The sequence below is a fragment of the Ranitomeya variabilis genome, chromosome 8, assembly GCF_051348905.1.
Source record: "Ranitomeya variabilis isolate aRanVar5 chromosome 8, aRanVar5.hap1, whole genome shotgun sequence".
NCBI lineage: Eukaryota > Metazoa > Chordata > Amphibia > Anura > Dendrobatidae > Ranitomeya > Ranitomeya variabilis.
This window is the reverse complement of record NC_135239.1, coordinates 183,954,154-183,978,194: the sequence shown is the minus strand read 5'-3', so window position 1 is coordinate 183,978,194 and position 24,041 is coordinate 183,954,154. Positions and strand designations below refer to the sequence as shown.

Below are 24,041 nucleotides of genomic sequence, written 5' to 3'. Positions count from 1 at the left end.
TCCTATGAAGCTAAGAGCAAACAATATGTAGCACTTTTCATTATTTAAATAATATAAATACGGGAAAACAATTACCAGTTATAGTAAAAAAAAAAAAAAAAAACAAGTGACAAAGCCCAGCCCAGAGACAACAAGCCGCCAGATATTAAATTGCTAATTTGTTTTAGTTAAAAGGAAATGCTGTAAAATGAGGCCGTTGTTGGAGAAGCTAAATAAAACACAGAAGGGAGACTTGTTCTCCACTGACATCACTCAAGTATTACACCACAACTGGAACAAAAAAGGTTAACGCCAACTAGAAAAAATTCATTTTCTGGGTGTAGTTCAATAATTATTCTAAAAACTTATGTTTTACACCCTCATCCTTTAGCTTTGTTTTCCTGAAAACACGAGTCACCAGAGCACAGATTAATTATTTATTCTAATCTTACATCAATTTTCTAAGAATCATTAAAGGGAACCTGTCACCTGAATTTGGCGGGACCAGTTTTGGGTCATATGAGCGTGGTTTTCGGGTGTTTGATTCACCCTTTCCTTACCCGCTGACTGTATGCTGGCCGCAATATTGGATTGAAGTTCATTCTCTGTCCTACGAAGTACACACCTGCGCAAGGCAATATTGCCTTGTGCTGGCGTGTACTCCGGAGGACAGAGAATGAACTTCAATCCAATACAGGTTCCCTTTAATCACCAGCAAGTGAATGGGACACGCGGCAGTACCCACCATAACCACCCGTACCGATGAGCAGCTGAGCCAGTGTAAACCATGACAAGGGGCTTACTTCATTGTCTGGATCGGCAGGGTCTGGACCCCCTACCAAAGACTGTTGGTCATACACAATGAAGTCCTGGAGATGCAGAAACTTTAAAGACATTTTCTATCTAATGGTCTGATGAAGATGAGACAAGTAGAAATTTACTACTGGTGTACTACTATTTGAGTTTGTTTTTATGTTTTACAGTTTTTCTTCTCGAGTCACAAATGTTCTTTGAGTTCTCAATCTAAGCCAAAGACTAAAGGAATTTGCTTATCTCTAGGCATCCTGCCTCTGGAGCTTCATCATTTCCCACGGACAGGAGCAAAAAACATCCCGCTCGCCAGCAGCCTCCGTCCCAAGATTAGGCATCGGAGATTTCACTGACAGACTGAATAAAAAAAAGTCCAAGTGTAAAGCCCCCATAACCAATAGGTGGATGGGTAATCGTATGGCTGACACCTAACTCTCCCTACTGCTCCTATGTTCTCTATGAGAGAGCTGCTAGCAGAATCCTTTGATGGCTACTTATCCAACCAAGAACAAAAGGCTTGGCAATCTGGAATTGGACATCCAGTTCCTTGTCTCCACCAACATTATCTGACCTGGAAGAGGCAGAAGACCCCATACACATTAGACTTCTACAGACACCGCGATGTCTGAAACGACAACAAGTCTTCAGACCAGAACTTAAGGTTGGCCACTATTTTTTTTTTTTACTTATGGTCTATGCTTAGGATAACCTATCAATATTTGAGCAGTGTAGATGTGACACCCGGCACCCTAGCCCTTCAGCTGTTACCAGCATCGGCAACAGACAGAAATTCTCAGCTAATACCGGAACACGTCAACTCCGTCAAAACTATAGTAGCCGGATACTACAGATTCAAACCATCTTCAAGGATCTGCAGGACCTACAGGTAACAGCTGACTGGCAGGAGTGACGGATGTTGCACCCACCACAGATTAGTTATTGGTGGCCTATCCCAGGAAACCAAGTGATCTCTGCCCTACATCATGATGCTTTCAGATTATAGTAAAACCCTGCTGACAGATTCCCTCTAAGAACTACAGAAATAAGCTAAAGTCTGTTTGAAACCTGTAACTATGGACACAAATAATTCTGCCTATGAGCTGTATACTCCAAAGAGTAGGATTTTCTGGATTCCAGAATATTTGTAATGTTGCTCCATTCTTTAATTTAGATGCAAAGGACCAAAAATATTATAATAATATTGTTGCTTCAATTCTTTAAGCCGCAAAACACATGTGCAATATATATCCGATAAAACAGGAGGCTGCATAATTGATGTTTACGAGGAAAACACAACCACAAGAGCCACAGCATGATGCATTCCAAGAACACTGACGAACATTAGCTCCTTTCATGTACGGTATATAACTAAAATTGACATGAAACACATGTAATGGAGGCTTTGCAGGCAACGTGTCAGCAGGATATACCCTTACAAGCCTCTTACAAAATCGTTTGTCTCCAACCATAGAGCTGCATACCGTAGGGTCCTTTGGAAAATTTCTGCAAAATATTCAAATAAAGGCAGAAGCGTCGGCCGGATGTAATCTAAGGACCTTAAGGACCATTCGGAGGGCCAATATTTGCTCTAAAACAATAGCTGAATGACTAAATACAAGTCGATCGACACATATTTGTGACACCGTAGGCAAAACACAAAAAAAACAAAACCAAACCAAGCAAAACAAAAAAAAGACTTTGGCAACGATATATTTAGACTGGAGACTCAAACTCCGATGTTTTAAAGATAGTGCTGGAGTAACGGTGCACTGAAATCGTGAGTCTCTTAAAGAGTTTCACGCCTTTCAACTAGTGTTACTATTTGTGACATAAATTTTAATGAATCAGTTGGGTGGCCTTGCCCATGACTTGTCCAAACTCCACCCACTGTGCAAAAACATTGGGTCTATAGTAAAAATGCCAAAAGTCATAACATTTCAAGAATTCTGGATTAAACTGCCCCCAACGTGTCACTATCCGGTTTGCATTACTAAAAGACAATTTAAGTGATACATTCCCTTTAAAAGGGGTTTTCTTCCTTTAGAAAACATTCTTCCATATGTTAACATAGCTATAAAAAAAATAAACTGAGTATCAACCCGGATTCACCCTTCCATGGGTCCTGGCCAAGTATGGACTACAACGCATGGACTGGGAGCGGGTCTCCTGCCCAAACCTGACAGCCTCATACAGTATACGATTACGAAACGGTTGAGTTTGGGTCCGGAGACTGTGAAGCACAGATGTGTGAACGCGGCCTTACCCTCCCTGGGTCCAGCGCCAGTCTTTTGGAGAGCGGTGGTGGAGCAGAAGAAGAGCCTTTAGCCCTGGACCCAAAGAGGGAGAGTAAAGAATGAAAAACAGACCTGTCCACTGGACCAGGGTCATACAAATAGATTCACTCATTGATCTTACCAGTGATTTCTGCTCTAGAGCTGCACAGAATACACATATTGGACTTCTGCCATCATTTTTTCCCCCTTTTTTTTGGGTCCATCTCCAACATGAGAAAACCCTCAATATGGAATTCACATTCAAAATGCATAAGAAAAATTGAAATGGAAATCGGAAAAAAAAAATTCTCTATCTCATATGCTAGGTTAAGTGGGGAAAGTTTCTCAATCTATTAAAAAAACTCTCTATTTTTTTATGAAGTCCCGCCACAATAGGAAGTCATCATAGGTCATACAATTGTGCAAGTCCCAAAAACAGGAACAAAATTAAGCAAATTTCGCATTGAAAACACCTAGCGCAGGCAAAGTACTATTTTTAAGTGTCAAAAGGATTATTTAAAATGAACCCAATGACCATTTGTGTGGGGGCCTCAAGCCCCTCATTCTCCCTGTATGCCCACCCATCTGTGTGGGGGCCTCAAGCCCCTCATTCTCCCTGTATGCCCACCCATCTGTGTGGGGGCCGCAAGCCCCTCATTCTCCCTGTATGCCCACCCATCTGTGTGGGGGCCTCAAACCCCTCATTCTCCCTGTATGTCCACAGTGAGAAAGCGAGCAGCGATGGAGCATGTGCACTCCGCTTGATAACCTCTAGTGGGGGTCTTAGCGTTGTGGCCCACTGCTATGCGATATCTCAGGTTCAGCTGATAAATGTGGCTTGTGGCAAAACTTCAGGCATAAGTTTTGAAACCTAGCAATCGTAAGTCATCCAAACCGATCTGATATTTACCGGTAATTCCGCGATACTCATTTTCTGAAGAATGTTGGGGGGGGGGGGGGGGGGTAGGCCTGGAAGGAATGACAATATAAGGAGACATAATGGGGATATGTCCTGACCTGATGCTCAGATCCTTGTCTAAAACTACAAGTGACCTCTCTGCCAGGCAATGTAACCTAAAAATCAAGAACAGAAGAAGCCCCAAACCTGTCGTCCTAGGACCTGAGATACATTACCCGAGAAACACAATCTTTAGATAATTCCTCCGAGCGATGCCAGAACATTGCCACCAATGACACCCGGGGGGGGGGGGATGGGGGCTGTATCAGCGAAGCAGAACAATGCCAACATTGTGATTCAAGAAAAATTAGGTCAAATCTTTCCTGATCTTGACTATTACTGAATATTCACAAGAGCAAGGTGCAAATGTAAGGAAAGCTTACTCAAAAAACAAATCGTGACATGTGGACTACATCTGGTATTACAGCCACGTCCCATTTATTTTAATGTTGCAATACTAGATATGTCCTTTAGGGAGAAAAAATCAAATCAGAAGACGCTGTACCTAATATCCTCACCATGCTCGACCCCAAATGGGAGAGCCACTAAGGGAGGTATATACACTCAATCAGGATGGACACTCCTCACATATAGCAATAAACCGAGAACAAATGGAGTTGAAGTCCATAAATATATTTTTATTAACTATAAAATGGCATCCATAGCCAAAAAGACATACAAAAAATCATCATAATGCAAATATACATAACATAAATCAAGAAAAAGGAGGGAAAATGGTAGCAAAAGATGGAAAACGACACTGTGTGGGCATTCCTGATATCAAATTTAATATTACTAAAGTGCACAATAAAATAGACAGTAGCTGGGAAAAGGGATCGAAAAATCTAAGGATCCTCAATCAATATGTACAATAGGCATTTATAAAAATACACCAAGCCCTGCGCACAGGCTAAATGTCCTTTAGGGGCAGCAATGATTTTCAACTTTCATACAATCTTAAGATGACGTCCTTCCTTGGAGATGTTTTTTTAATAGTTTTTATTGACAAACTAGATGGTGGCCCAATTCTAACGCATCGGGTATTCTAGAATATGCATGTCCACGTAGTATATTGCCCAGCCACGTAGTATATAGCCTAGCCATGTAGTATATTGCCCAGCCATGTAGTATATTGCCCAGCCACGTAGTATATTGCCCAGTGACGTAGTATACAGCACAGAGCCACGTAGTATATTGCACAGCGACGTAGTATATTGCACAGCCATGTAGTATATTGCCCAGCCACGTAGTATATTGCCCAGTGACGTAGTATATTGCACAGCGACGTAGTATACCGCACAGAGCCATGTAGTATATTGCCCAGCCACGTAGTATATTGCCCAGTTATGTAGTATATTGCCCAGCTACGTAGTATATTGCCCAGTCACAGAGTATATTGCCCAGCCACGTAGTATATTGCACAGCGACGTAGTATACAGCACAGAGCCATGTAGTATATTGCCCACCTACGTATGTCACAGGTTAAAAAATGAACATACTCACCTTCCAATCCGAGGGCCCATTGTAGTTCTAACATACTCACCATACTTGTAGTTCTGTCGCCTGTGCGCGGTACAGGCGTCAGCTTCCGGTTTCAGGGTGTGAGGACGTCGCGGTCACATGACCGTGACGTTATGGCAGGTTCTTCTGCCATACGATCCTTGCTACCGGAACTTGACGCTTGCACAGAGCGGTTACCCGTGGGTGGCGAGCAACGGGAAAGGCAGCGGAAGGTGAGTATATAATGATTTTTTTAATTTTTGTTTATTATTTTTAACATTAGATCCTTTTACTATTGACGCTGCATAGGCAGCCTCAATAGTAAAAACTTGGTCACATAGGGTTAATAGCAGCGGTAACGGAGTGAGTTACCCGTGGCATAACGCGGTCCGTTACCGCTGGCATTAACCCTGTGTGAGCCGTGACTGCGGGGAGTAGGGAGCGGCCGCCCGGCACTGACTGCAGGGGAGTAGGGAGGGACTAATCGGACTGTGCCAGTCGCTGATTGGTCGCGGCAGCCATGACAGGCAGCTGGCGAGACCAATCTGCGAATGAATAACCGTTACGGAAGTTGAGGACAGACAGACGGAAGTACCTCTTAGACAATTATATATATACACTCACCGGCCACTTTATTAGGTACACCATGCTAGTAACGGGTTGGACCCCCTTTTGCCTTCAGAACTGCCTCAATTCTTCGTGGCATAGATTCAACAAGGTGCTGGAAGCATTCCTCAGAGATTTTGGTCCATATTGACATGATGGCATCACACAGTTGCCGCAGATTTGTCGGCTGCACATCCCAAAGATGCTCCATACAAGGCAGGATGGATCCATGCTTTCATGTTGTTTACGCCAAATTCTGACCCTACCATCCGAATGTCGCAGCAGAAATCGAGACTCATCAGACCAAGCAACGTTTTTCCAATCTTCTACTGTCCAATTTCGATGAGCTTGTACAAATTGTAGCCTCAGTTTCCTGTTCTTAGCTGAAAGGAGTGGTACCCGGTGTGGTCTTCTGCTGCTGTAGCCCATCTGCCTCAAAGTTCGACGCACTGTGAGTTCAGAGATGCTCTTAGGCCTACCTTGGTTGTAACGGGTGGCGATTTGAGTCACTGTTGCCTTTCTATCAGCTCGAACCAGTCTGCCCATTCTCCTCTGACCTCTGGCATCAACAAGGCATTTCCGCCCACAGAACTGCCGCTCACTGGATTTTTTTTCTTTTTCGGACCATTCTCTGTAAACCCTAGAGATGGTTGTGCGTGAAAATCCCAGTAGATCAGCAGTTTCTGAAATACTCAGACCAGCCCTTCTGGCACCAACAACCATGCCACGTTCAAAAGCACTCAAATCACCTTTCTTCCCCATACTGATGCTCGGTTTGAACTGCAGGAGATTGTCTTGACCATGTCTACATGCCTAAATGCACTGAGTTGCCGCCATGTGATTGGCTGATTAGAAATTAAGTGTTAACAAGAAGTTGGACAGGTGTACCTAATAAAGTGGCCAGTGAGTGTAGATCAGGGCATAATGAGGTTACATTGTATTATACAGTGGGGAATATACGTATTTGATACACTGACGATTTTGCAAGGTTTCCTAACTACAAAGAATAAATAGGTCTATAATTTTTATTGTAGGGTACACTTCAACTGTGAGACAGAATCTAAAAAAAAAAAATCCAGAAAATCACATTGTATGATTTTTAAATAATAATAACTGAATTTTATTGCATGAAATAAGTATTTGATCACCGACCAACCAGCAAGAATTCTGCCTCTCAAAGACCGGTTAGTTTTTCCTTTAAGAAGCCTCCTACTCTGCACTCATTACCTGTAAGACACGCCCCAGAGGATCCTGTGAGCCACTCCTCCTTCATAAGAAAAAAAAACTTAAACATTTACACTGAAAAGGCCCGTATCTCGTGAACCATTTGTCGGATATCCACAACAGAAAAAAAACCCTGAATATTTAGGGAAGCAGAGGGAATAAAATAAGAGCAAAAAACTGTTCACTTTTGAACTGTCTAACTGCGAGGCCATGCCAACATCACTGCACTAAGTGTGATTACGCGCTGACTATAGTGATTGGCTGCAGCAGTCATATGCGTCGGCACAACAATTAGGACCACCGGAATGGCAGCAGATTGATCAGGTTATTTTTATCATTTAACCATATTTCATACTTTGCAGCTATTTTAATAAAAACTTGGATAACACCTTTAAATTATTACCGGACCATATGTTCTAATCACAAGATATAATCACAGCAAACATAGGAATGGGAGGAATATGTTTTTGGAAATGGGGGTTCTGTTGTGAACTCTGTTTTTGGGCTCCCTCTTGTGGTCACAAGTGGTACTGTGTGAGTGCTGTCTTTGGGCTCCCTCTGGTGGCTCTTTGTGTCATTCTGCAGGTCTGAGGCTGGATCAGCTGTCTCGTTATCTGTTAGCTGGTTTCCTATTTAGCTCACCTGGACTTTCAGTGTTTGCCTGCTGTCGATGTATTCAGTGCTATTTTGATCTCTCCTGAATTCCTTCCCTATCAGTCTCTCCAAGAGAAGCTAAGTTTTCTGTTTGGTTATTTTTGCTCATCAGTGTTCAATATGTTTCTTGGTTATTTACTTGTCCTTGTCCAGCTTGCTAATATGTGATTTCCTTGCTTGCTGGTAGCTCTAGGGGGCTGAGTTTCTCCCCTCACACCGTTAGTTGGTGTGGGGGTTCTTGAATTCTCAGCGTGGATATTTTGTATAGGGTTTTTTACTGACCGCACAGTTCCCTGCCTGTCTTCTGCTATCTAGTATTAGTGGGCCTCATTTGCTGAATCTGTTTTCATTTCTACGTTTTGTATTTTCCCCTTACCTCACCGTTAATATTTGTTGGGGGCTTCCTATATCTTTGAGGTCATTTCTCTGAGGCAAGTGAGGTCTTACTTTCTCTATAGGGGTAGCAAGTTTCTCAGGCTGCGTCAAGACGTCCAGGAATTTAGGCACGTTCACCGGCTACCTTCAGTGTGTTTGGTTAGGATCAGGTTTGCGGTCAGTCCAGTTACCACCTCCCTAGAGCTCGTTCTATGTTCAGTTACTTAGCTCGTTCATTCTGTGATCCTCAGCCACTAAGGATCATAACAGTACAGAAGGCCAAAAAGTGTTTAATGCATCGCAGAAGTGGGATAAGAGAAGTCCTGAGTACAATTTTTTTTTTTCTCCCTTTGCTGCAGTCTGTCCAGCTTCTCTTATCCCCTTAATCTCTGGGTGGCTTTGAGTTCAGCTGCAGACATGGATATTCAGAGTCTGACTTCTAGTGTGGATCATCTTGCTGCAAGGGTGCAAAGCATTCAGGATTTTGTTGTTCACAGTCCTATGTCTGAGCCAAAAGTACCTATTCCTGAGTTGTTTTCTGGAGATAGATCTAGGTTTCTGAATTTTAAGAATAATTGTAAATTATTTCTTTCTTTGAGACCTCGTTCCTCTGGTGATTCCGCTCAGCAAGTTAGAATTGTTATCTCCCTGTTACGTGGCGACCCTCAAGATTGGGCTTTCTCCCTGGCGCCAGGAGATCCTGCATTGCTGAATGTGGATGCGTTTTTTCTGGCGCTTGGTTTGCTTTATGAGGAACCTAATCTTGAGAACCAGGCAGAAAAGGCCTTGCTGGCTCTCTCTCAGGGCCAGGATGAAGCTGAGGTGTATTGTCAAAAATTTCGGAAATGGTCGGTGCTTACTCTGTCATGATCTCAATGGCAAGAGAACATAGCATCAGCACTGTCATGATCTCAATGGCAAGAGAACATAGCATCAGCATATATAGGAACTAGCTCTTGGAAGATGGGAACTGAGCTGACCATGAACTAAACCTAACACACAACTAGCAGTGGCCGGGTAGCATGCCTACGTTGATTCTAGATGCCCAGCACCAGCCGGAGGACTAAATAATGCTAGCAGAGGAAAATAAGTCCTAGCTCACCTCTAGAGAAATACCCCGAAAGGAGACAGAGGCCCCCCACATGTATTGGCGGTGAATTAAGATGAAATAACCAAACGTAGTATGAAAATAGGTTTAGCAAATTTGAGGTCCACTTACTACATAGCAGAAGACAGAAAGAACACTTTCATGGTCAGCTAAAAACCCTATCAAAACACCATCCAGAAATTACTTTAAAACTCTGGCATTAACTCATAACACCAGAGTGGCAATTCCTGTTCACAAGAGCTTTCCAGACACAGTAAGAAACTACAGCTGTGAACTGGAACAAAAATGCAAAAACAAACATGGACAAGAGTCCAACTTATCTAGTAGTTGTCTAGGAGCAGGAACAAGCACAGAGAGGCTTCTGATAACATTGTTGACCGGCAAGCAACTAACAAAGCAGCAAGGTTATATAGCGACTCCCACATCTTGATGGGAACAGGTGAACAGAGAAGATGAAGACACCAGTTCAATTCCACCAGTAGCCACCGGGGGAGCCCAGAATCCAAATTCACAACATTACTCAATGGAATGAGTATGCCCTGGCTGCAAATTTCAGAGAAGGTCTTTCTGAAGCCATTAAGAATGTCATGGTGGGGTTCCCCACGCCTGCAAGTCTGAATGACTCAATGGCTTTGGCCATTCAGATTGATCGGCGTTTGCGGGAGCGCAAATCTGCGCACCATCTGGCGGTGTTTTCTGAACAGAGACCTGAGTCTATGCAATGTGACTGAATTCTGACCAGAATTGAGCGGCAAAATCATAGACGTGGGTTGTGCTTTTACTGTGGTGATTCAACTCATGTTATCTCAGCATGCTCTAAGCGCGTAAAAAAAAAAAAAAAAACGCTAAATCTGTCACCGTTGGTACTATACAGCCTAAATTCATTTTGTCTGTTACTTTAATTTGTTCTTTGTCATCCTACTCGGTTATGGCTTTTGTGGATTCAGGTGCTGCCCTGAACCTGATGGATTTGTCGTTTGCCAGGCGCTGTGGTTTTGTTCTGGAGCCTTTAGAATTCCCTATTCCACTGAGGGGAATTGATGCTACACCATTGGCTGAGAATAAGCCTCAGTATTGGACTCAAGTGACCATGTGCATGACTCCTGTACATCAGGAGGTGATTCGCTTTCTTGTGCTGCATAATTTGCATGATGTTGTCGTTTTGGGTCTGCCATGGCTGCAGGCCCATAATCCAGTTCTGGATTGGAAAGCTATGTCTGTTTCAAGTTGGGGTTGCCAGGGGATTCATGGCGATGCTCCTTTGGTGTCAATTGCTTCTTCCACTCCTTCTGAGGTCCCTGAGTTTTTGTCGGACTACCAGGATGTATTTGATGAGCCCAGATCCGGTGCCCTGCCTCCTCACAGGGATTGTGATTGTGCTATAAATTTGATTCCTGGTAGTAAGTTCCCTAAGGGATGACTTTTTAATTTGTCTGTAACATGCCGCGATGCGGAGTTATATAAAGGAGTCTTTAGAGAAGGGACATATTCGCCCGTCCTCCTCCCCTCTTGGTGCAGGATTCTTTTTTGTGGCCAAAAAGGATGGTTCTCTAAGACCTTGTATAGATTATTGTCTTCTAAATAAAATCACGGTCAAATTTCAGTATCCTTTGCCATTATTATCTGATCTGTTTGCTCGGATTAAGGGGTCCAGTTGGTTCACCAAGATAGATCTTCGTGGTGCGTATAACCTTGTGCGTATTAAGTTGGGGGATGAATGGAAAACAGCATTTAATACGCCCGAAGGCCATTTTGAGTACTTGGTGATGCCTTTTGGACTCTCTAATGCTCCTTCTGTGTTCCAGTCCTTCATGCATGACATCTTCCGAGAATATCTGGATAAATTTATGATTGTGTATCTGGATGACATTTTGGTCTTTTCTGAGGACTGGGAGTCCCATGTGAAGCAGGTCAGGATGGTATTTCAGGTCCTGCGTGCTAATGCCTTATTTGTGAAGGGCTCAAAATGTCTCTTCGGAGTACGGAAGGTTTCCTTTTTGGGTTTTATTTTTTCTCCTTCTACTATTGAGATGGACCCAGTCAAGGTCCAGGCTATTCATGACTGGACTCAGCCTACATCTGTTAAGAGTCTTCAGAAGTTCTTGGGTTTTGCTAATTTTTACCGTCGCTTCATTGCTAATTTTTCTGGCGTGGTTAAACCCTTGACGGATTTGACCAAGAAGGGTTCTGATGTGACTAATTGGTCTCCTGCGGCCGTGGAAGCCTTTCGGGAGCTGAAGCGCCGGTTTTCCTCGGCTCCAGTTTTGTGTCAGCCTGATGTCTCTCTTCCTTTTCAGGTCGAGGTTGATGCTTCTGAGATTGGAGCAGGGGCTGTTTTGTCGCAGAGAAGCTCTGATTGCTCTGTGATGAAACCTTGTGCTTTCTTTTCAAGAAAGTTTTCGCCTGCCGAGCGGAATTATGATGTTGGTAATCGGGAGTTGTTGGCTATGAAGTGGGCATTTGAGGAGTGGCGTCATTGGCTCGAGGGAGCTAAGCATTGTGTGGTGGTCTTGACTGATCACAAAAATCTGATTTATCTCGAGTCTGCCAAGCGGCTGAATCCTAGACAGGCTCGTTGGTCGTTGTTTTTCTCCCGTTTCGATTTCGTGGTCTCGTACCTGCCTGGTTCGAAGAACGTGAAGGCTGATGCTCTTTCTAGGAGTTTTGTGCCTGACTCTCCGGGAGTTTCAGAGCCGGCTGGTATCCTCAGAGAGGGAGTGATTTTGTCTGCCATTTCCCCTGATTTGCCACGAGTGCTGCAGAAATTTCAGGCGGATAGACCTGACCGTTGCCCACCAGAGAGACTGTTTGTCCCAGATAGATGGACCAGCAGAGTTATTTCCGAGGTTCATTCTTCGGTGTTGGCAGGCCATCCTGGGATTTTTGGTACCAGAGATTTGGTGGCTAGGTCCTTCTGGTGGCCTTCCTTGTCGCGGGATGTGCGTTCCTTTGTGCAGTCCTGTGGGATTTGTGCTCGGGCTAAGCCTTGCTGTTCTCGTGCCAGCGGTTTGCTTTTGCCTTTGCCTGTCCCGAAGAGGCCTTGGACGCACATTTCCATGGATTTTATTTCGGATCTTCCAGTCTCTCAGAGAATGTCTGTCATCTGGGTGGTGTGTGATCGTTTTTCCAAAATGGTCCATTTGGTGCCCTTGCCTAAGTTGCCTTCCTCCTCCGATTTGGTTCCTCTTTTTTCAGAATGTGGTTCGCTTGCACGGCATCCCTGAAAATATTGTGTCTGACAGAGGATCCCAGTTTGTGTCCAGATTTTGGCGGATCTTTTGTGCTAAGATGGGCATTGATTTGTCTTTTTCGTCGGCCTTCCATCCTCAGACGAATGGCCAAACCGAGCGAACTAATCAGACCTTGGAAACTTATTTAAGATGTTTTGTTTCTGCTGATCAGGATGATTGGGTGACTTTTTTACCATTGGCCGAGTTTGCCCTTAATAATTGGGCTAGTTCTGCTACTTTGGTTTCGCCTTTTTTCTGCAATTCTTGTTTTCATCCTCGTTTTTCCTCGGGTCAGGTTGAGCCTTCTGACTGTCCTGGGGTGGATTCTGTGGTGGATAGGTTGCAGCAGATTTGGAACCATGTGGTGGACAATTTGAAGTTGCCACAGGAGAAGGCTCAGCACTTTGCCAACCGCCGTCGCGGTGTGGGTCCCCGACTTCGTGTTGGGGATTTGGTATGGCTGTCTTCTCGGTATGTTCCTATGAAGGTCTCCTCTCCTAAATTCAAGCCTCGCTTCATCGGTCCTTATAAGATTTTGGACATCCTTAACCCGGTGTCATTTCGTTTGGACCTCCCAGCGTCGTTTGCCATTCATAACGTGTTCCATAGGTCTTTGTTGCGGAGGTATGTGGTGCCTGTGGTTCCTTCTGTTGAGCCCCCTGCCCCGGTGCTGGTTAAGGGCGAATTGGAGTACGTGGTGGAGAAGATCTTGGATTCTCGTATTTCTAGACGGAGGCTTCAGTATTTGGTTAAGTGGAAGGGCTATGGTCAGGAGGATAATTCCTGGGTTGTCGCCTCTGATGTTCATGCGGCCGATTTGGTTCATGCCTTCCATGTGGCTCATCCTGATCGCCCTGGGGGTTTTGATGAGGGTTCGGTGACCCCTCCTCAAGGGGGGGGGGGGGGAGTACTGTTGTGAACTCTGTTTTTGGGCTCCCTCTTGTGGTCACAAGTGGTACTGTGTGAGTGCTGTCTTTGGGCTCCCTCTGGTGGCTCTTTGTGTCATTCTGCAGGTCTGAGGCTGGATCAGCTGTCTCGTTATCTGTTAGCTGGTTTCCTATTTAGCTCACCTGGACTTTCAGTGTTCGCCTGCTGTCGATGTATTTGTGCTATTTTGATCTCTCCTGAATTCCTTCGCTATCAGTCTCTTCAAGAGAAGCTAAGTTTTCTGTTTGGTTATTTTTGCTCATCAGTGTTCAATATGTTTCTTGGTTATTTACTTGTCCAGCTTGCTAATATGTGATTTCCTTGCTTGCTGGTAGCTCTAGGGGGCTGAGTTTCTCCCCTCACACCGTTAGTTGGTGTGGGGGTTCTTGAATTCTCAGCGTGGATATTTTGTATAGGGTTTTTTACTGACCGCACAGTTCCCTGCCTGTCTTCTGCTATCTAGTATTAGTGGGCCTCATTTGCTGAATCTGTTTTCATTTCTACGTTTTGTGTTTTCCCCTTACCTCACCGTTAATATTTGTTGGGGGCTTCCTATATATTTGGGGTCATTTCTCTGAGGCAAGTGAGGTCTTACTTTCTCTATAGGGGTAGCAAGTTTCTCAGGCTGCGTCGAGACGTCCAGGAATTTAGGCACGTTCACCGGCTACCTTCAGTGTGTTTGGTTAGGATCAGGTTTGCGGTCAGTCCAGTTACCACCTCCCTAGAGCTCATTCTATGTTCAGTTACTTAGCTAGTTCATTCTGTGATCCTCAGCCACTAAGGATCATAACAGGGTTCCAGCCATAGCAAGTTATGCAATAAGGCTAGAAAAAAAAAAAAAAGAAAAAAAAAAAAGGGGGGTCTCAGGCATTGCAGTACCTGCATGTTGTACTTCGGAGGTTGAAAAAAGAAAATTCCCAGACTCCAATATTTATTTAAATCCCCTAGTGATCAGGGAGTGATGGCAAATCAAACCCAAACAATCTTCATTGGTTTTGCTAGCATTAGCGCCCACGTTATCATGGCAGGGTCCTTTACTCAGTTTCGCTGCTGTACAGGAATTACTTTCCAGGCAGGGAACATCCCAGTAGCAAATTGCTGCTGGAAATTCCGATTATATATTGGCAACTGTGTGCAAAATCCACAGGAAACTGGGAAATCCAAGCCAAGGGGTGATGTCAGGTCGAGCTGAAGGAACCGTCAGAAGTGATCACTTCAATTCCTTGCTCGTAGTTCTCCTAAATACATGAAAGCATTACTTATTAAAAGGGCGAAACAACCAACTCGTCATCACGTAAGACCATAAGCAGCTGCAGCGCGGACAGGCAGGCATATGCCCGGAATCTGCAGCTGAAAGGATTCCTTTGTACGTTCACATCACAGTGTTAGAAACCTGGGTCATGTTCAAGGAAAAAGGACTTATGACAAATGTATGTGAGGTGTAAACAGGAAGCGCCAGGAGATGTTCTATTGTAGGCTATGTTCTTTCGGGAATGGTTCTTTGAGATTACCAGGGAGGTGACTATTTTTCCCAAATGCTGCTCTATAGACCAGTCTACAGGCCAGATGGACATGCTTGGCCTCGTTGTGGCTAATTTATCCTAATGGACAGATTTGGGGCTAAACGCACATCACTAAGGTAATGCGAACTTGGCCTCAAACTAACAAGACCACTTTGGACTTTTAGCCCTTGTTATGTCGATCCATCATCATTCATTTCCACGCTGAGTACAAGCCCTTCTCCACGCTGAGTAAAAGCTCTTCTCCACGCTGAGTACATGCCCTTCTCCACGCTGAGTACAAGCTCTTCTCCACGCTAACTACAAGCTCTTCTGCACGCTGAGTACAAGCTCTTCTCTCGTGAAAGCTGCAGTCCAATTTCGAGGAATTCAACGAGAAGGAATGTAGGGAATGTGACCATCAGACCACTGATTACAGCTATCCCCTCTAAAACTACAGCAGCCTTCTCACACATAAAACAGTTACAAGGGCACATCGGAAATTGTGCAAAGAAAAAAAAAAGTGGACAGAATAATGAAAATGATAGACCACATTATAATGAAAAATAAATATTCATCACCAACCTCACTGCCCTTGCCCACAGTCTGTGTTAGGTACTACAGATCACAACATTTTAAGGGTGTTGTGTCATCAGAAAATTAGCTTTAATATTTTTAACGTAAACATCTAATTTCATTTCCGGTTACATTTTTCTTCTTCAATTGCAATTTTTCATTAATAAAATAACATCTTTTCATTCTCACTCTGGCCATGAAACATCATAATAGACTGAAAAGTGCTGCTCTCTACAGATCTCTTTTCAGCAGTCTCATTATCATCACAGATAAGGCAGCATTCACCATTCACAGTAAGTAAAATTACAGCTCAACTCTTCTCTCTCCCTGCACAATGACCTGTGCACAGATCACTGAGCATGCCTAGAAAACACTCCCAAAAGAAATCAAAGAACATCTCAGGACTATTACCCAAGAGACATAAATTTGCTGTCAAAATATGACAGATGACACCTCCCGTATGCGGTACAGCTGCTACGTTACTTAATCAGGGGCGAATTGCAAACACTGATATTTCCATAGGGATCTATGTGTTCTATTCACATCTGTGTTCAAGATGTATGGAAAGAAATACTGCCCACACCCTCTGCAGCTGCAGCCCCTGCACCCCGAGGCCGAACAGTAATAATTAGTATATTAACTATGCCGTATACAGCGCTCAGTTAATTACATCTTACGTATTCTGGAAGGAATAACACATAAGTGGAGCATTACGGACAGCTGGAGACATTAAGAGGCACCATGATCAGTAAGGGACATTTTTCTTCACTTTCTCTGTATCTTTGTCTAGTCGAATAAATAAACAAACAATAGTCCATGTTCACACTTATGGAAAAAAAGCGGCATTTTTGCAAGTTTCTTCACGAAAATATGCAATGCCAACCTGCTCTGATTATTGCATTTCTTGATGCTTTTTTATGTTTTTTGTTTTATTTATTTTTTTTTTTGAAATTCAGACACACTGGAATTTTACCCTAATTAATTATTCTTTTGAAAGCTGAAACCCTCCGAAATGTGGTTTAGGTTAAGAAAATAAATTGGCATCCATGCAGAGATATTGATCAGTTAATGGACACAGAATGGTCAGATTTTGGCAAGACAAAAGTTGTCGCTATATATATATATATATATTGCACCTAATCCTAGTTTACATCCTCACCTGTGCTCAGTTAATGATCGGTTAATTAGTGTGTGTGTGTGTGTATAAAAAGAAACCCAGCACCCCAGACCTTCACATGACCTGCAACTTGAGCTCTGAAAACATGCGAAAAATCTACCCTGCGTCCAAAGCCTGGATTATCAAGAGGATGAAGACCAGATCCACTGCAGAGGTGGCTGGCACCTTTAATGTGTCTCAGCGTCAAGTACAAAGAATTAAAAGAAGATTTAAAGAGGTTGTAGATGTGTTTGACAAGCCCAGGTCCGGCAGACCCCGCAAGACAACTGCTCAGGAGGAACGTTTGTTGGTTAGAAAATCCAAAGCAAGCCCCTCTTCCATTGCAGGAGAGCTCCAACAGGTCTGGTCACCTCAAGTCCCTGTGTCAACTAAAACAGTTTTTAGGATTCTGTCTCGAAATGGCCTCTATGGTCGAATCAGTGCCCAGAAGCCAGCACTAAACAAAAGGCAAATAAAAAACCGTGTGGCATTTGCAAAGTCCCACAGCCTGCTAAACAGATGGATGCTGGAAAAGTGGCAGAAGGTGGATTTCTCTAATGAATCTTCAGTAGAATTACACCACAGACACCACAAATACTGCAGGAGACCTACTGGAGCCCGTATGGATCCAAAATACACCCAGAAAACAGTTACATTTGGTGGTGGAAAGATCATGGTCTGGGGTTACATTCAAAATGGGGCTCTGCAAAACATTTGCAAGGTGGAAGGCAATATCAATAGTCTAAAATATCAAGAAGTATTAGCTACCTCTTATATTCCAAATCATAAAAGGGGTCAAATTCTGCAGCAGGATGGTGCTCCATCTCATACATCCATCTCTACAACAAAGTTCCTCCAGGCAAAAAAGATCAAGGTGCTCAAGGACTGGCCAGAGCAGTCACCAGACATGAACATCATTGAGCATGTTTGGGGTAGGATGAAAGAGGAAGCTTGGAAGACAAAACCAAAGAATCTAGATGAACTCTGGGAGGCATGTAAGGGTATGTGTCCACGTTCAGGATTGCATCAGGATTTGGTCAGGATTTTATGCAGGTAAAATCCTGACCAAATCTGCACCTGAGGTCACTGGCAGGTCACCTGCGTTGTCCTTGCGTTGTTTCAGCATTGTAAGGACAAGCTGCTTTCTTAAAAGACGCTCTGCATGTGCGTTTTCGCGGGTATGCCACATGCATCTTTTAATGCATAGTGGAGACGGGATTTCATGAAATCCCCTCCACTATGCTGTAACATCTGGACGCTGCGTGTTTGACGCTGCGGCTCAACGCAGAGTCAAACACGCAGCGTTTCCTGAACGTGGAAACATACCCCAAGACTGCATTCTTTGCTATTCCTGATGACTTCATTAATAAATTGTATGAATCATTGTTGAACCGCATGGATGCAGTCCTTCAAGCTCACGGAAGTCACACAAAATATTAAATATGACTAATAGCACCACAACTTCATTCACCAATGTTATGCAACATATATTTGTATTTTAAGTTAATTATTTGTTTGAATATCACATTACGTTCTGTGGGCGACAAAGTTTTGAGGATGTAAACTAGGATTGGGTGTAATATATATATATATATATGTATAGCGACAAAACTTTTGTCTTGCCAAAATCTGACCATTCTGTGTCCATTAACTGATCAATATTTCTGCACTGATGGCAATATATTTTCTTAACCTAAACTACATTTCAGAGGGTTTCAGCTTTCACAAGAATAATTTATACAACCAATGGATGAATTTAACGTCAGGTTATAAGCTTTTATTTACATAACATGGATAAGTGACATAACTTCTGTCAGGGACTGTATATGAAATCAGATGCAAGCGGAGATACATAATCTATGCTAAAAACAAAAATAAATACCCTGCAGTAAGTAAACAAATAGTACATGTAAATAACAGACATTGTTTTTATCAAATAAGCATAAAAGCCATCCTACTGCAACAACATTCCATCTGAATCCTGTTTTATGGGGCTTCAGGTGGAAACTCCTGACAGATTCTCGAATATTGGGTGAAACATGACGTGATCCCAGCCTGAGGCTCGAGTCACGCCGACGTATACTCTCACATCCGATCGATTATGCAAATCACACTCTGATCAGTGTCAGCACAGTGTGTGTGATCCGATTCTCCATGCAGTCAGTCCTTGGAAAGCGGACTGCACTCGGATGTCATCAGAGTGCAGCTAAATCTTTTCCAAGCAGTCATTGACTTGCATGGCAGAGTGCAATACAAATATCAGATCGAACTAGGGCATGATGCGTTTTTGTTGTTTGTTTTTTTTATCCCAGACCGGATCTGTCAGAGGAAAAAAAAAAAAATCAGACGTGCATGATCTAATAGGCAAACATTGGTCTGATATTTTGTCGGATTGCAGTCGGACCAAAATACGCTCATCTGCACCTGCCCTTAGGAACACTCTTTTCCAGTCTAAAGCCTGTCTAAACAAGCTGCCGATCACCCGACAAACGAGCCAAATGTTCGTTCACTGGAAGAAATGATTTTGGAGCTTGCTGAAAAAAAGTCCTCATTGTCGGCAGCAAACAGGACCCTGCCGCTCATAACACGATATTCTTTGTGCACAGCATGATCCTACGCTGTCGGTCAGTGTAAATGCACTGTGATCTGTACGGAGTCCATAGTGCAAATTAACACAATGTCAGCGATCATTAGATGATTAACGACAATAACTCATCCATTGTCTTCTCTGAGCCAAGATAGGCATCTGATACACTGTGCGCTGCGAGACATGCAGCTGCGGGGACTGGAACATATTTTTCGAGAACAGCGAAGTCACTTGGTTCGGACCCGAGCATGCTCAGATAACACCTTATCCCAGCACGCTCGCTCATCACTAGCGCTGACACATCCAACACGATTGGCTTTTTATAGGATGACGTACATATTTTTCAGTGGCAGGATTCTGGAGAACAGCTAACTCATTAATTCACTTTTATTAATTATTCTTGCGGCAAGAGAAGTGGTATCGGGACCATGTAATAAAGTAGCAAAATTATGGAAGTGGTAGCAAAGAAAAAAAGTATAAAAAGTCAGGTAAAAGTACCTGGCACAGAGGCAGGAGAATATCCCCTGGGATTAGAAGGGTGCAGCCCTAATCCCAGGCTGGCAGCCTTTCCGTCACTCACACGGTGACAGCTTTTCCTGACAGATGATGGAAATACACATTTTGACATAATTTTTTCGCCAATGAGTTCTACGCTGGGGTCAGTGTCATGTGCAACCTGCTGGTGGCGCTATGGAGCAGATCAGTGTGAACAGGTGACAACTGGATCAGAACTGTCACAATGGCAGAAAGTTGTGTGCGCAGCGGCTTGTGACGTCACTACAGGGGGATACACTGACTGACTGACTGACTGACTGACAGGCACGGCGGCACTGTGTGTGGGGGCAGAGACCTCTGTCAGCCCCTTCCCGCAGCCCACCGTTACCTCCTCCTCCTCCTCTTCTGGATGCTCCCCGGGGCCGCCGTTCATCTCTAGCTCCTCAGCTCGGGTCCCCATGTCTCTGGCTGCACCATACACCGGGAGCTGACGGGCCGTGTACGATGCAGCTCGGCCGGGATGGTGTCGCAGGATCTGCCTCCTCCTGGAAGTGAGAGCAGGGGAAGTGCGGCCGCCGCTGATAACGGGAAGGATGCAGCGCCTCCCCCTGGTGGCCGACACTGGAAGTGCAAGCCGGATTCCAGCAGCTGCTGCTCCAACGCTGCACAATGCCAAGTCATCATCAGCAGAGTATCATCATCATCCATCATCAATCATTGTCATGTGTCTTATCAGTTATCAATCATTATCATCAATTATCATCTATATTATCAGTTATCAATTATCAATCATTACAGTCTATATTATCAGTTATCAATCATTATCATCACTCATTAGTATCAATCATCATCATCAATCCTATCAGTCATCAATTATCCTCAATATTATCATCATCCATCATCACTATCAATCATTATCAATCTTGTCAGCTATCATTATCATCGCTCATTAGTATCAATCTTATCATCATCATCCATCATCAATCATTAGTATGAATCTTATCAGTCATCAATCATTATTATCTACAGTATCAGTTCAATCATTATCAATTGTCATCATTATCCATCTTATCAATTATTATCAGTCATCATCAAATCAATGATCATCCCCATCATTATCATCAATCATTATCAGTTATCACTCATCCATCATTATTATCAATCTTATCAATAATCCATTATTATCAATCATTATCAATTATCATTATCCATCTTATCAGTTATCATGAATTATTAAATCAATCGTCATCCTCATTACCAATGTTATCAGTCATCCATCATTATCAATAAACAATCATCAAATTCACCATTATCCATAATTGTCAAACATTATCAATCTTATCAATTACCAATCAATAATTTTCAATCACCATCATTATCAAGTTTATAAAATATTATCAATCTTATCAATTTAAATCACAATCCTCAGATCATCATCATCATTATCATCAGTCTTATCAAACAATCTGCACTCCAATGTCATCCGAGTGCAGTCCGATTTTATCATGGACCCATTGACTTACATGGCCGATATTAATCCAACACTAAGATCAAAATCGGACGTGTTTCCGCCGGTCTCTGGGTCTAACGATAAAATTAGACGTGTGAATAAACCCAGGTATTAGGGTTATTCAGACTAGATGTGCTCAGTCTCAGTTCACCTGTATTGAGTGAGGCTGCGCAAGTCTAGTAGGAATGTGGCCGGGAATATGCACATTGCACACTTGCTGTCACACGACCGCTCGTTCTTGCTGCCGCCACTGGAAAATCCTAATAGTGCGCGCTGTGCGTGATGTGAGGATTCACAAGTCTGCAGTCATATAGGGATTCGTGATAAACCCAAACAACCCCTTTAATGGGAACTTGTCCCCAGGTTTGGCCGATATGACTTATGGCCACCACCTTTCAGGGCTGATATACAGCGTTCTATAATGCTGTATATAAGCCCCGATCCTGACCTGGAAGAGAAGAAAAATAACTTTTGAACCTAAATAAGATTTATTTTGCATTACCATACTTTGAGAGCTATAATTTTGACGTTTTTATTGTTACCATTTTTTGGCACATGACATTTTTTAATCACTTTATATTCTGATTTTTGGGAGGCAAAATGAACAAAAACCAGCAATTCAGGAATTGTTTTTTGTTTTTTTTTATGCCGTTTCGCATGTGATAAAGTTGATAAAGCAGTTTTATTCTTCAGGATCAGTTCAATTACAGCGATACCTCATTTATGTCATTTTTTATGCTTTGATACTTTTACACAATAAACACCTTTATAGAAAAAAATAATTGATTTTGCATTGTTATATTCTGAGAGTTATACGTTTTTAATTTTTCCGCTAATGGAACTGTATGTCTTGTTTTTTGCACGACAAGATGACGTTTCCAACTGTTTCATTTTTATTCACATTCATCTTTTTTTATCTCATTTTATCCACTTTTTTCCCAGCGGTATGATGAAAAATCATAGTTTGCCAAGTTTTCGGGGTTTTTTTTTACGGTGTTCACTGAAGGGGTTAACTAGTCTGTCACTTTAACAGTATAGATCTTATTGTTCCAGACCAAATATGTGTGCTTTTTTTTTACATGAAAATGTGTCTTTATCGGTGTAATGTTTTTTTATTTTGTAACTTTTAAAAAAATATTTTTACAACTTCTTTTTTATTTTTTTTAAACTTTTTTACTTAGTCCCTCTATGGGACTTTCACTTTTTTTACTTTGATCACAAGTATGCTAGCATACTTATACAGAAGCTTCTTAGACCATTCTTTGAGCATGGACTAAGGAGCTTTCCATAGCTAGGTGACCAGGGGGTTGTCAGGACGACCCTGGGCCACGATGACAACATCGGGCCCCCACGATGACATCGCGGGTGTGCCGATCTGAAGGCCTCCTAAATATTGCGATCACTCTCAATCGCAGCATCTAGGGGGGTTAAACACCCTGGGCGGAGCTGGCCCCATCCCTGGCTGTTAGCACAGGGGCTCAGCCACTAGCAGCTCTGAGCTCCTGCTGATGTTTCAGTGCCTCCTGAGAAATCACAGCATCCTGAGTGCAGGGTCCCACGACACACGGGTCCTCGCACCTCTTCCCATGCTGCTCAGCTGTCACTGACAGTTTAAATGCATGACGGACATAGCTCGCCATGATGTGGGAACTGACACCCGCTCATGACGTGCTATGTCCCTCATTGGGCGTTAAGGGGTTAAAAAGTGCAATAAAAATGTAAATTTTGTAAATCCTTAATTTTCTAGATTTCTTACACATTTGCTATGTCCTAATTTGGTGCGAATATTATTTATGTTGTTTTAATGGCGACATGAGATGTTTACAACTACTGAATTAAAATAAACTATAATAAATTAAGAAAAAATAAAGTTATGCTCATGGCCGCCAAAAATTGACTAGGAATATTGTGTAACGCTCATCATAATTGATGAGGATTGAAGAAATACTGAAAATTACATTAAAAAGGGAAGAAAGTTAAAAAAAAAATGGCCAAACTTTCCAGGAAAACAATTGCAACACTTAAAAATGCTTAGAACGTAAATAAGCGAGGGCATATGACCAGAGTTGCCTACTATTATGGAAACCTAACCTAGGATAAAACCAAACTGAGCAAATATCCTGCAGTAAGTAACTAGTAATAATACGTCTATGTAGATAATGGAATACTTGGTTCACATTATTTTGATCAAAAAAGTGGAAAAGTCATCTCACCACGACAAGGTGTACCCCACCAGGATGGTCCAATCTCTTGTATTAAACTTCTCTATGTGCCAGCATAGTGTCGTCTCAGTACCTTATGTTATTTACATGCACTATTACTATTTATTCACTCACTGCATGGTGTTTTGGTTTTATCCTATGTTATCTTTGATAACGGCCAGAGTGTGAACCTGCACCTACACATTGCCCTTGTACCAACATGTATTCCGGCTCATTTCTTTGGTCTTGCTTTCCTTTTTTTTGCACTTTGTACATACAGGGGCGTGGCTCCCTTTTTTGGGCTGTGCATTTAATCTATATAGCTTTCCACGGGCAGGTGTTTACATTAGATTTGGGTCCTGCTCTGCTCCCA

The 24,041-nt window shown here is 42.9% G+C and overlaps 1 protein-coding gene across 2 annotated transcripts in view; it reads right to left on the bottom strand.

Moving 5' to 3' along the window:
• NINJ1 (ninjurin 1) overlaps positions 1–20,686 on the bottom strand; it is a 44,187-nt gene extending 23,501 nt beyond the window's left edge. The window contains exon 1 of one of the 2 annotated variants that reach the window (XM_077278109.1): positions 20,351–20,686. In XM_077278109.1, the coding sequence (XP_077134224.1) occupies positions 20,351–20,417 (67 nt within the window). In that variant the 5' untranslated portion in view covers positions 20,418–20,686. Of the gene's footprint in view, positions 1–20,345 lie in introns of both variants that reach the window. The other variant, XM_077278108.1, reaches the window with a different exon arrangement.
• Positions 20,687–24,041: the final 3,355 nt, after the last annotated feature.